General features: G+C 33.4%; 1 protein-coding gene across 13 annotated transcripts in view; it reads right to left on the bottom strand.

Annotated features, from left to right (window-relative positions):
• The window catches only part of GPHN (gephyrin), a 682,735-nt gene that overhangs the window by 153,575 nt on the left and 516,014 nt on the right, over nt 1-13,146 (bottom strand). For 10 of the 13 annotated variants that reach the window (XM_054448596.2, XM_063651690.1, XM_063651691.1 and 7 more), the window contains one exon: nt 5,075-5,117. In XM_054448596.2, coding sequence (XP_054304571.1) covers nt 5,075-5,117 — 43 coding nt within the window. Of the gene's footprint in view, nt 1-5,074; nt 5,118-6,854; nt 6,918-13,146 lie in introns of all 13 variants that reach the window. The other 3 variants (XM_063651689.1, XM_054448600.2, XM_054448595.2) reach the window with 1 other exon arrangement.

Below are 13,146 nucleotides of genomic sequence, written 5' to 3'. Positions count from 1 at the left end.
ATGCAGAAAAATGAAACTAGATGCCTATCTTTTATTATATACAAAAATCACCTGAAAATGGATTAAATACTTAAACATAAGAATGAAAACTATAAAACTGCTAGAAGAAAACACAGAAGAAACACTTTAGGACATTGGTATAGGCAAATATTTTTTGGCTAAGACTTCAAAATACAGACAACAAAAGAAAAACAGACAAATGAGACTATATCAAACTGAAAAGCTTCTGCACAGCAAAAGAAACAATCAACAGAGTAGAGTCAACCTGCAACATGGGAGAAAATATTTGCAAACTGTTCATCAGACAAGGGACTAATATCCACAACATACAAGGAATTCAAACAACTCAACAGCAAAAACCCAAATAATTCCATTAAAAAGTAATCAAATTAGCTGAATAGACATCTCTCAAAAGAGGACATACCTATGGCCAATAGGTATATGAAAAAATGCCCAAAATCACTAATCATCAGAGAAATGCAAATCAAAACCATAATGAAATATAATCCGGCTCCAGTTAGAATGGCTACTATAAAAAAACAAAAACTAACAAATACTGGTGAGGATGTGGAGAAAAGGGAATTCTTATACACTGTTGGTGGGAATATAAATTAGTAAGACATTATAAAAAACACTATGGACTCCCTCAAAAAACTACAAATAGAACTACCATATAACTCAGCAATTCTGCTATATTGGTATATATCCAAAGGAAAGGAAATCAGCATATCAAAGAGATGCCTGTACCCCCATGTGTACTGAAGCACTGTCCACCATAGCCAAGATATAGAATTAACCTGTGTCCATCAATAAATAACTGGATAAAGAAAATGTGGTATATACACACAATGGACTACTATTTAAAATAGTAGAAATTCTGTCATTTGCAGCAACACAGATGGAACTGGAAGGCATGTTAAGTGAAGGTAAGATAGGCACAGAATGACAGATATTGCAAGTTCCCATTAATCTGTGGGAGCTAAAAAAGTTGACCTTATTGAGGCAGTGAGTAGAGTGATATTATCAGAGGCTGGGAAGGATGGTGTGGGGGATAAAGAAAAGTTGGCTAAAAGGTACAAACATACAATTATATACAGAATGAATAAGTTCTAATATTTGATAGTACAGTAGGGTGACTACGGTTAACATCAATGTATTGTATATTTCAAAATAACTAGAATATAGGATTTGAAATGTTCCCAACATGAAGAAATGATAAATGCTCAAGAGGTGATGGATATCCCAAATACCCTGACTTGATCATTACAAATTCTATGCATGTATCAAGATATCACCTGTACTCCATAAATATGTACAAATATTATATATCAATAAAAATTCTGAATTCCATTAAAATATACTAAAAAATCTAGAAAAGTTAATCCCAGGAAAATGTACCACTTGTCCTATAAAACACAGGCTGAACAAAGTACATTAATTAAGAAAACAATTAAGGCTGGGCACAGTGGCTAATGCCTGTAATCTTAGCACTTTGGGAGGCTGAGGAGGGCTGATCACGAGGTCAGGAGTTCAAGACCAGCCTGGGCAACATAGTGAAACCCTGTCTCTACTAAAAATACAAAAATTAGCTGGGCATGGTGGCGCAAGCCTGTAGTCCCAGCTACTCAGGAGGCTGAGGCAGGAGAATCACTTGAACCTGGGAGGTGGAGGTTGCAGTGAGCAGAGATCGTGCCACTGCATTCCAGCCTGGGTGACAGAGCAAGACTCTGTCTCAGGGTGGGAGAGAAAGAAAGCAATTAAAATGCTGTCCTGCAATGCTGAAATATAAGTTCTCATATGTAAAATTTTTTTATTTTACTTGATTTCTTGCATAAAACCAGTTATTCGTAAAAATAACAAAAGTTTGCTTTATTAAAAATAAAGTGATTGACAGAAGGAAATGAATTATAGGTGGAAAGATGACAGAAGACAATAGTGTCATATCATCTTGATAACATATTGGTAATAAAACAATTTTGGCACTGATAATCAGATATTTGTTTATAAGTACCCACGGATACACCAGATATCAATTTCTATTCTTACCTATTGCTTAGATATTTTGCATAATATTGAATTGTGTTTTGAAGGCCTTACTGAAATTAATTAGGTAGCACAGCATGTTGGTTAAAAATGTGGGCTATAAAATCAAGGTCTGAAATACTGGCTTCAACTCATATACCATTTACCATATACACAAGCAACTTATTTAACTCTGGAATCTTTAATTTCCTTATCTATTTAATGTAGAAATTAATAGAATTTTACTCACAGGATTTGTTGTTGTGTGTGAGGATTAAGTAGGATGAACCATGTAGAAAAGTATTTGATAGTAACGTTCAATAAAAAGTAACCTATTTTATTATCATCATCATCAAGAAAATAATGGTAATTTGTAGTATTAGTAGTAATAGTAACAATAATCAGCTAACATTTACTGAGTGATTATTATGTATCTAGCATTATACTATTTAATCCTTGTAACAATCTATAAGGCAGACCATCTTATTACCACATTTTAAAATTTATTTATTTTATTCTTTACAATTTCTGCCCTTTGTGAACAAGTTATTACCACATTTTACAGATCAGGAAAGTGAGGCATAGAGATACTGAGCACTTGTTCAAGTTCACACAGCTAATAAGTAGAGAAATCGAGATTCTAATATAGGCAGTTTGACTCTAGAAAGGAAAAATACCACTTCAACAAAGACTTAGAGTCAGAGTCACAGAAAGGAAAGTCAGGATATTTATGAGATTTTGAAGTTTGGTCCAAAGTAGATCTTTTAATATAGGAGCTTCATTAAGATTGGATAAAGATCATGATGTAATCATTTAGGATTGATGGATATAGCAAGGCAAGGGGTCGTGAGACCCTGTTCAAATTTGGTGCCAACGAAAAGAGGTTCAGTTTCTAAGGACTTGGTTAAGTCATGTAATGGCATGGCCATTTCAGAAAAGTTGGGAACTCATTGCCTGCAATAGCCAGTGAGACCCAGGTATCTTCTTAATTAGGGCCAAGATTTGGTTTTGAGGGATATAAAAGAGGCATTATTTTAAGTTTATTACATTTTATTTTGCCTTGGCCAAGGAATTTCTTATGGAAGTACTGTTGGAATCTCAATTTATTTGGGATATTTTCTCAAACCAATAAAAAACTAGCTCATTAGTTGTTTGCAATTTTGTTTCCTTTTTATTCTCAGGCTCCTTTTAAATGAACAATTTTGTTCATATCAAAAATTCCTCAGGGTGCCTATTATAATTCTTCCATAGCAAGACACTCACTAACAAAACAGAAAGAGAACAAGGAAGGTTCTCATAGGTTGATCAATGACCCAGGGTAAAGTTTATCTAAAGGACACCAGTCTTACAAGAAACCTGAAACTTGGTTTTCAGGGCCAGCTTGCAAATTACTTACTGAGGCCTATGTCTATGTTTTTCCTTATGAACGTACCCCTTGCAGAGATATAACAAAAAATGACAAGGACAGACAGAGACAAATAGTAGTGTTATTGGTAGTAAGACAGATTTTCACCAAGGATAAATGCATTTTCAAATTTAGTTAGATTATCAAAGGAGTCCTAAAAAGGATTCCTTACTCCTAGGACACAAAATAAAGTTGGCAACTAGGGAGCTCAAAGAAAAGAAATCAAAGTTCAATCTAATGCGAGACTTATCTCACTGTAACAATTGGAAACACTCCCCATACCCTAAATTGGAAGTTCAAAGGGGCTCAGACGAATTTATTTTTTTGAGGTGTGAGCCACTGCGCCTGGCCAATATAATGGTCTTGGGCAAGCAATAATTGTGTTTGCCCAAGGGTTTGGAGCTAAGATAACAGATTCACAAAACAAAAATGGAAAAATTTACACAAAAAAACCCCATGAATTTTTACCTTTGTGAAGGTCTCTATTTTTTTATTGTGAAATAAAGATCAGCCACATGAGCACTCTGTGGCCATGTGACCCAACCCCAATAAAAACCCTGAACATTAAGGCTCAGTGAGCTTCCCTGGTTGGCAATACTTGATGCATGCTGTCATACATTGTTGCTGGGAGAAATAAGCAATGTCCATATGGCTCCACTGGGAGAGGGCAAGTGGAAGCTTGACCTGGTTTCTCCCGGACTCTGCCCTATGTATCTTTTTGCCTTTGCTGATGTTAATCTGTATCCCTTCACTGTAATAAAGCATAACCAGGAGTATAACACAAAAATAATACTGACATCCTGCTAGAAATAGAAATCATTCAATTGCTAAAACTCCCAGTGGTATGAGTATCAGCAGACCTATTTCAGTATGATTCCCCTGTACTTCTCTTGATAAAGATCAGGAAGAAGATGGGATGATGTCATTAAGCTATTAAGTTATAGAGAACAATAATAAAACAGTTAGCATTTACACAGGACTTTTTTCTTAGGATCCCAAACCTTTTAAGACACAATTTTCAATGTGACATCATTTCAAAGATACAGATAAGGAAAACCTATTATAGTTCCTTTTTATAAGATAGAAAAATGAATGATATACAAAGTTAAATGACTTCTGAGTTAATGCTATTAGTGATCAAACCAATAAATAAAATTGAGCATTCTTTACCCTTGCTTTAGGGTTCTATGTTCTAAAACATGCTGCCTGTGAAGTTATTATCTGTCGGGAATTCATATTCACAAAATGAGTATGATGTACCCTCTTGGGAGCCACATATTCTTTTTTTAGAATTAGCCTCTCTTCAGGAATTTACATTATTATTATTATTATTTTCAGTTAGTTTGTTTTCAAATAACTTTTGGCAGTGGAACAATTAAAGAGAGGTTCAGAGTCACAGAGGAGCTCATTCCTACCCTCCTAGGAGTGTATCAAAGTTCTAGTGTCAGCTTGCAAAAACAATTAGATTAAGGGAAATATTTATTAATGTATTGATACTAGAAATATTTTTAGAAGGTAAAAGCCCTAATATTCATATTTGTCACATAAATGTTCCCCATTGCTTTTCTTCTTTTTTTTTCACCAAATATCATTTTTAGCTTTATAAGCTCTAGTTCAGCAGCCCACCAGAAATGGTAAAATACTTACTGGCTCTGAGAATGTTCTCCTTGCTGCTGCACCTGGACTGGACCTGTAGAAAGAGCATAAACTCAGTAATTTAGGGCTTATAGCATGAATAGGCAGATATGCGTATTTAATGGGCAAGCTCCTGAGGTCTAGGAGCAAAGGCTTTATATATTAGTATTTCAGATGTCATAACATGTTAGTAAAAATGTTACACTTGTTTCATCTTTATTTATCTTTTCCTTAAAGAAAGAACTGACTTCCAGAAAAAAATTTGGGGTACAATATTGTAAATTACACAGAGATAAACCAAAGGTGATTTTTTATTCATTTGTATTTAAAATCGGTATATGGAAATTTGTTACTGTATATTTAGTTGTAAATATTGGCCCTTAATATTAAGGCATTTAGTATATCTCTTGACTAGAATAATAATAAAATTCAAGTAATAAAGTTGTATCTAAGTATTCCATTATAGTAATTTTTTAGTATGTATATATATTAATGGGAGGAAAATAGAGAAATCCTTATATAACATTTACATTTGATTCTGATAACCTGTTACTTATTATCATAATTTATCATAGTTATAATATTGATTATGAAATATGCTTCTATTGAAAATCAATGAAATTGAACAAATTTATTTACCAGTTCTTAGGTGTATATAGAATTTATCAATCAGAAACCCTTATGCTTTGACTCAAATGTTTAGGTCAATGTGAAACATTCTTTTAAATGTGATAAGACTGTTACATTCAAGGAGCATGGTACATGTCATTAACATGTTGTTAATTTCAAAAGAAACTGCATTTAAGCTCCAGACCTCTGCTTCCCATTCCACAGCAGCTTGCCACAAATGGATATATACACAACAAATTAATTTCTATAGTTCAACACAATCTACTATCATAATGAAACAACTTATGAAAGGAATGTTGCAACTTAGGGTGGGTTATGGTTGTCCTTCCTGAAAAAAACAATTGTTAATGTTTAAAAAAACGACAATAAAAAAGTCACAAACATACATACAAGAAAAAAAATACACACACACACACACACACCAAAAAAAAAAAAAAAAAGGAAAAATAATTCCAAATGTTAGTTATTCTCTTTTGGCCCATATTGTTCAACTAGTTTTAAACATACTAGAAGGAAAAAGCTAATCTGAAGATAATATTCTTATATTCTTTTACTCAGAAGTCTTATTTAAGAACAATTCTGGACCAAATGGGAAATAAATCAATGACTGCTTAAAGAAAATAATACAGGGAAGAAGACGCAAGAATGAGGAAAAGAAAAGTAAGAGAGAGATTTGAGGGTGTAAATCTAGACAATGGAAAATAAAGTATGGAATTACAGAAGGGGACAATATGTAATTGCAGAATGTTCTGCTATTTCTCATTAAAAATTCATACAAAGAGGGTAAGAATGACTAATGAACTTGCTGCAAAATAAATAAGCAAGTTGCTATACTATGGAATGAACATAAGTGTAACTATACCACTACAGCCTTAAAGAAAAGAAACACACACTAACAGACAATAGACAAGCTTAATAGAGAAACTACATTTCAAAAAAGTGACTCAAAGAACACAAGAGAAAGCTAGAAGAGTGAGAGAAAAATCTGGGAGAGAGAAGGAAAAGAAAGGGGGAAATGTTAAAAGACAAAAACAGAGTTCAAAGAAGTCAAATGGAAGTCAAGAAAGTCTTCAACAAGATGTAGAAACAGAAGGAGCCCAAACCCATAGCGCAAAGCAATGTTTGCGAATGGAAAGTGGCTCCTTTGATCAGTAATAGTTACTCTTAAGTCGTAGCCTCTATTCCTCCAGAGTTCATCTTTAAGCCCTTCCAATCTAGAGTGGAGCTAGTGTATGGATAGAAACAAGAGATTTACAATGAACAGAGCAGTTCAGATGAGTAGTTCAAATTGTCTCATAAAATGTTCCAACAGATTTATATAATGCCTCTTATATACATTTTCTAATGTATATAATGGAAATGGTGGTGAAGAACTAGTTGGCTTTACCAAAAAAACCCAAACCAAACCAAAACAACAACAAAATACCCTCTCCCGTTCCCTAGGTAACTTAAAAAATTAACAACCAAAATCATTCATAACATGAATTGAATAAAGAAACCCAAGTGTTGCTTTGTGGCACCTCAGTTTAGAACTACATATTTCAAACAGCTTTGGTGGAGAAATTTGGATGATGAAAACAATTCAATTCCCTGAATCTGAGCGTTTATCAAGGTTCATAAATTGCCAACAGCAGTATAATCAATGCTTTCCCATTTATATTACATTGGCTATTTGAACCAGATTTGGGGAGAATCACTTTAATATCAATGATTATAAGAATTCCTTTAGTGATCTTGAGTATGTGTGTGTGTATAAATCAATCAGTCAATCAACCTATACACCACTGAAGAAAACAAAATTTTAAAAATGTTGTTTATTATTTATGCATGTAGCAAATAACTTTTTCTCTTGCACCATGAAACGAGTCCTCTTTATAATATATACTTAATTCTATACAATTTCAAAATGAACATTTTACTTAACTCACAATGTAATGGCATACACTTGAAATGATACACTTGAGAAACAACTACTGTTCTTATGGACTATAAAGAAGGTAACACAGATCTGTCTCAAGTTTTATGGCTTCTCGTTTTTTTCTTTATGTTACCCTAGCTTTACTCAATGGGAGAAAAAGGAAAGCCTGGAAAGCAAAATAAAACAGATTTTGGCCTAATGTTAAATTTGTCAGGGATTACAAATAAAAGGTATGGCATCTGATTACCTTCTACTTTTTTCTGTTGGATCACGTTATTTTACTTCAGTTAACATCTGACTTTACAGTATTGACAAATAATTCCCCTTTCAACTGGAATCAAAACTAAAATAACATGTAGGAACAGCATATTATATTAAAGTCAATGGAGAAAATAAAAAACATGAAGGACTTAATGAAAACATAGGATATTCATTTACTAATCAAGACTGTTTTGAGACATCAAATAATTCATTTCAACATGTGTTTACATGTGTAATATAATTTTTGCTGAAGATCACATCGTCCATTAGGAAATCTTAAGATGTGAAACAGAAAAACAGAAGGGAGAGCACATAATAAATGTAAGGAACAAAAGTGAAAATGCCTTAAAAAAAGCTAAGGAAATTTTAACAAACAACAACAATCTTTAGATACAGTTAGAGAAATCACTTACCTTATGCTTAGGTCATAACAAGAATAGCACAGTGTTTAAAGTCAGCTCTTCATTATGGGAGGTACAATTGAAAGCCATAGGTTATAATAACATGAATTGCTACACAGAAATGAAGACTTTTTCAGCCCAACATGAAAAGCTAACTCTTATGGGAGAACATTTCAACTTATGTTAAATGCAACATGAAGAACAATTGAGGGTGTAAACATCAAAACACACCCAAACACATGAATCTCACACCAAAAAGAGAGAGATGGCCCAATCTCTCAGGACACAGAAGATTTAATCTGTGAATTTGTGACATATAAGGGAAGGCACATTGCTTTAACAGTGAAAGATGCATGCATAATGTATAACCATCCATTTACCTCCCCACCCTCCACCCCACTTGTACACACACAAGCCCATTAAGATACAGGGAAAGAATGTAGTGCCAAGCTGTTATGAAGAAAGCAGGACACACGAAAGCGTAGCAGTGGTCATGTGATTTGAGAGGTGTTCTTCCCTTAAACCATCCCATCACCATGCTTATTTTAAAGAAGCCAGGAAAAGATTCCCTTTCAATGCTGCAGTAGCTACGAGCCCCCAGCTTGAAGCTAGTGTGTGGAATTTTGATCACCGTTCCCTGCGATGTCAGGGGCTCTCCAGTGGAAGCCAGATGTACTGTAACACCAGTTAGTGGGGGTACAAATGTGTGAATAACAAACATCCTTTCCCTTCTGTATTTCACAGAAGTGAGGGAGGAGAGAAACAAAGAAAATAAAACCTGTGTTAAGAATAGGTTCGTAACAATATAAGAATGTATAAGTATTAAAATGGAAATTACATTTGATTGCAGGTTAACACAAATCAGGTTTCAAAAAATTGCCTATTTTGCTGCTCACCAGGCTAATTTGTATTCCTTTTCTTGTAAATGGTATACAGTATGGCTCATATTGAAAAATTCTGAGCACTTGGTCAGATGGGGTCAAAGTCAAGAACAAAATAAGTCATCTTCTTTGAAGGACATTAGGAAAACTATCTTTCCATTTTAAACATGACTTTACTGGCCACTAATCACATTTTAAATTAGAAATTAAGTTTCTGTTTAGCTGCTTACTTATATAATGTGAGAAGTCCTCTGTTTTGGAAAGACACAATTTAAATTTTAATCTTTTTACATTGTTAAAAAAGCAAACAACAAAAAAGCTATTTAGAAACTGTTTCCTAAATATTCTTCTTTGTTATCAATACAAGGTATTTAACAAGGGCTATTCCTGTCAATAATAGGCTTATTTCAGCTCTTCAGAAAAAAATTCAACTTTGCTTTCATATTATTGGTGACAGCAGTTAACTTTATCCATTTTATTCTTTTTGTGTGAGATGAACTTTGATTCATGTGTACATCCCAATTTAGTTAGCAGATGTCTAAACTGTTCAATGATCACATACTCATTTTCTCTTCCTCTTTTTATTCTTAGCAGGCCAGAATATCTTGACTTTCCCTTTAATGTGGCTTTGGTATTTTAGGCTCTGGGCCCTCCCATAATCTCAGTTTCCTCACAGAAAAAAATAAAGATTGTGGCTCAAAGGAGATAATGCATTCATCAGTGATTTTAAGCTATAAAAATGAAAATAAATGTCAGTAGTTGTTATGATCAGTGGTGCCATTGACAGCTGTAAAATAACTCTGTGATTACACACTCTCCTCATTATAATGTAGGCAAGCTCTTGTTTCTAACCCAAAGAGAGGTGGAATATTCTATGTACAGTTATATGTTTCTCAGTAGGGATAGGCCAGAACATTTTTGAAATGTCATAGCCATATGGCCATATGCACAGTAGGCATGCAAGCCATATAATCTAAGGCATGGAGCAAAGTCTCAACCAGCTCCTCTAGAAACTGCCTTGTATTCTTGAGCTTTTAGACCTTAGACAAGCTGTTGCCTTTCTCTGGAATACACTGTTGCTTATTTTCTGATGCAAATACTACTTGTCCTTTAAGATGCAGTTTAGATTACACCAGGAATTAAAAAAAATTCCCAAGTTCCTCAATCAGAAATAATTTCTTCTTTCTCTAAACTCTTTTAGCAGTGTTGAGATATAATTTATCTACCATAAAACTCATTCATTTTAAGTACAAAAGTAGTAAAAGTTTGATGACTTTTAATAAAGTTATATGGCTGTGCAACCAGCACTACAACCTAGGTTTAGATTTGCCTAGATTCTTACAGCATCTTATTTGAACTTCTAACATACGACTTATAGAAGTTTATAATATGGAATATGAGTTAATAGTTACTCACATTCCAATTACTGATATGTGTCCCCAAGTAGACTGTAGGTTCTTAAAGGAAAAGGATCATGACTTTATCCTCTTTTTATTTCCCACTACATTAAATACACTGCTTTGTACAGAGGAAACATTTGCTAAATCTGAATGTTTATTTTGTAGTAATTATTTTTCTTTTCAATCTCAGCAGACTAAAATTTATTTTTAATAGTATAAGTATGATCATAGCCATTCCTGTACCTGTTTTATCAGCTTACAAAGAATTTTTACTTATTTGGGTCTGATAGTATTGAGAGATAATATGAGAAGTATGTGGATTATAGCTAAGAGATATCTGGGTATCCTACAGAATGATCTCAAGAATTTATAAATTAATATTACTTAAGGTTAATCAAATAGTGACATTTGGAGTCCGATAAAAGTTTTCTATACCAAGGGTTTCAGGTTAGGTTAAGAAGATTCCTTATTTTCTAAGAGAGCAGGAGGTTTTACATCTTACATGGTCTGGTCACTATAATGACAGAGATGATAGAATTTTTTGATGCATCATGGCTTATTTTGACTTTAGTTTTTCTACCTTATTAAACTTATTTAAGAGTAATCAGTCTCTGAAAGAATGAACTTCTTTGAATACCATCTACTCATAAGATTAAGAAGAGGGAGAAAAAGGGACCCACTTACTCAGATTACTTGCCTCTTTAGCCTACCCAGAAACAGAAACAAAAGTTTGATTTAAATAACATTAAGCCAATAACTCTACAATCTTAGACTCTTACATTCTATTTCTTTCTCTTCTTACTTCTTAAACACAAATGGATAATTGTTCCAGAAAAGTTTTTTCCCATGGTTCCATTCATGTGTCACTTTTTGGAATAAATTAGGATGCAAGTATTTGGCTTATTTGAGTTTAATAATAGCTCTTATGTGTTTAATTAGATTTATGATATCATAGCACATATTCAACTGAAGAACTCAAAGAGTTTTGGCTTTTTATGACATGAAAGGCAGCATGATAAAGAGGATGTCCTTTGGAGTCCCATGGTGTGATTTCCAATACTGGATTTTCCTCTTCCTAGCTGTGTAACCTTGGACGTGACATTTAACATTTAGAGCTTTAATTTCCTCATCCATAGTATGGGGAAAATTAAGTAGGGTAATGTATGTGAAAGTGAAAACTATTGTAAGTAAAAATAAAATAGAAATTGAAGTTGTTATTATTATCTTTATGAATATTTTAAGTCACATACATTTTATATAGGTAGAATCTGAGGCACAATAAGAATAAAGAATTTGCTACAAATCATGCTAGGAATCAGTGCCAAATAATAGATGAATTGCCAACTTCTAGACTAAAGCTACAGAAAAAGTCTGAGTAAAGGTCTGAGATTGGCTCTGCTAGGATTAATCTAATTCTGTGTTGTGTGATTTTAGTAAAGTTATCTCCTCTCTATGGGTCTTGGTTTTCTTATCTGTAAAATACGGATGTTTCTAGGGGTTTTAACTCAGGTCAATGGGTCCCTTGAGAGAATCTTGTGGGTAAAAGACAGGTCCATTTACTGGGACAGAGAAATGAAATTACAATCTTTATATTTAAAAATCTAATTAATATTTATTATCTTCTTTTCATTATGAGTTCAGGCAACAAATCACAGTAATATTAACAGAACCTCTTACTTCAATGGTTATAAATATCTTTTTATGTTTATAATGATTTCAAATTATAGTAGTTATTAGATCTGCTCCTAGTTTGTTATTTAATGCATTTAAAAATAGGCATTTATTATATTGCAGTTTGTTTTAAAAGTTATTTTGATCATGATTTGAATTGGTTTTCTAGTGTTATATATTTTATTTTATACACTTAAAAATATTTTTATGAAAAAAATATCTGTAGGCTTTGACCAAGTACCACATGGGTCCATGGCAGAAAAAAGGTTAAAAGTCTCTGAGCCAGATAATTTCCAAGCCTCCTTTTATCTGCAGAATATTATAGCTATATGAAACCTTGTCCACCTCTATTTGCTGTCTTTTATCAAATCAGATATAAAAGGTGTCCTTTTTTTTTAAGAAAATTATATAAAATTGGTCACTGAATTAAACAAGTGCCCATTTAATAGAGCAGAACAAGAAACAAAAAAGGAACATTGTTGCTTAAAAAAGTTATTAAATCCTCAGGGTTAAAAAAAATTCTGCTTCAGTTGCGCTTTTCCCATTGGTTCAGATGGACTAATCGTTTAACAGTAATCAGATTTAAAAACCTCTAATCAAAGGTGAACTTCCATACACACACACATACACACATAAAAACAGACACACGTGTGTATGTACCCATAACCATTTATTCTTTGAATTTTCAGTCATTTATTGCTCACTGATAGAGAGTAGCAATGTTATTTTTTATTTTTATTTTTTTTTCCCGAAATGGAGTCTTGCTCTGTCACCAGGCTTGAGTGGAGTGGCATGATCTTGGCTCACTGCAACCTCCGCCTCTCAGGTTCAAGCAACTTTCCTGCCTCAGCCTCCCGAGTAGCTGGGACTACAGGCGTGTGCCACCACACCTGGCTAATTTTTGTATTTTTAGTAGAGATGG

This window comes from Pongo pygmaeus, chromosome 15 (genome assembly GCF_028885625.2).
Source record: "Pongo pygmaeus isolate AG05252 chromosome 15, NHGRI_mPonPyg2-v2.0_pri, whole genome shotgun sequence".
NCBI lineage: Eukaryota > Metazoa > Chordata > Mammalia > Primates > Hominidae > Pongo > Pongo pygmaeus.
Note: the sequence above shows the minus strand (reverse complement) of the source record. Positions and strands in the feature narration are given on the sequence as shown.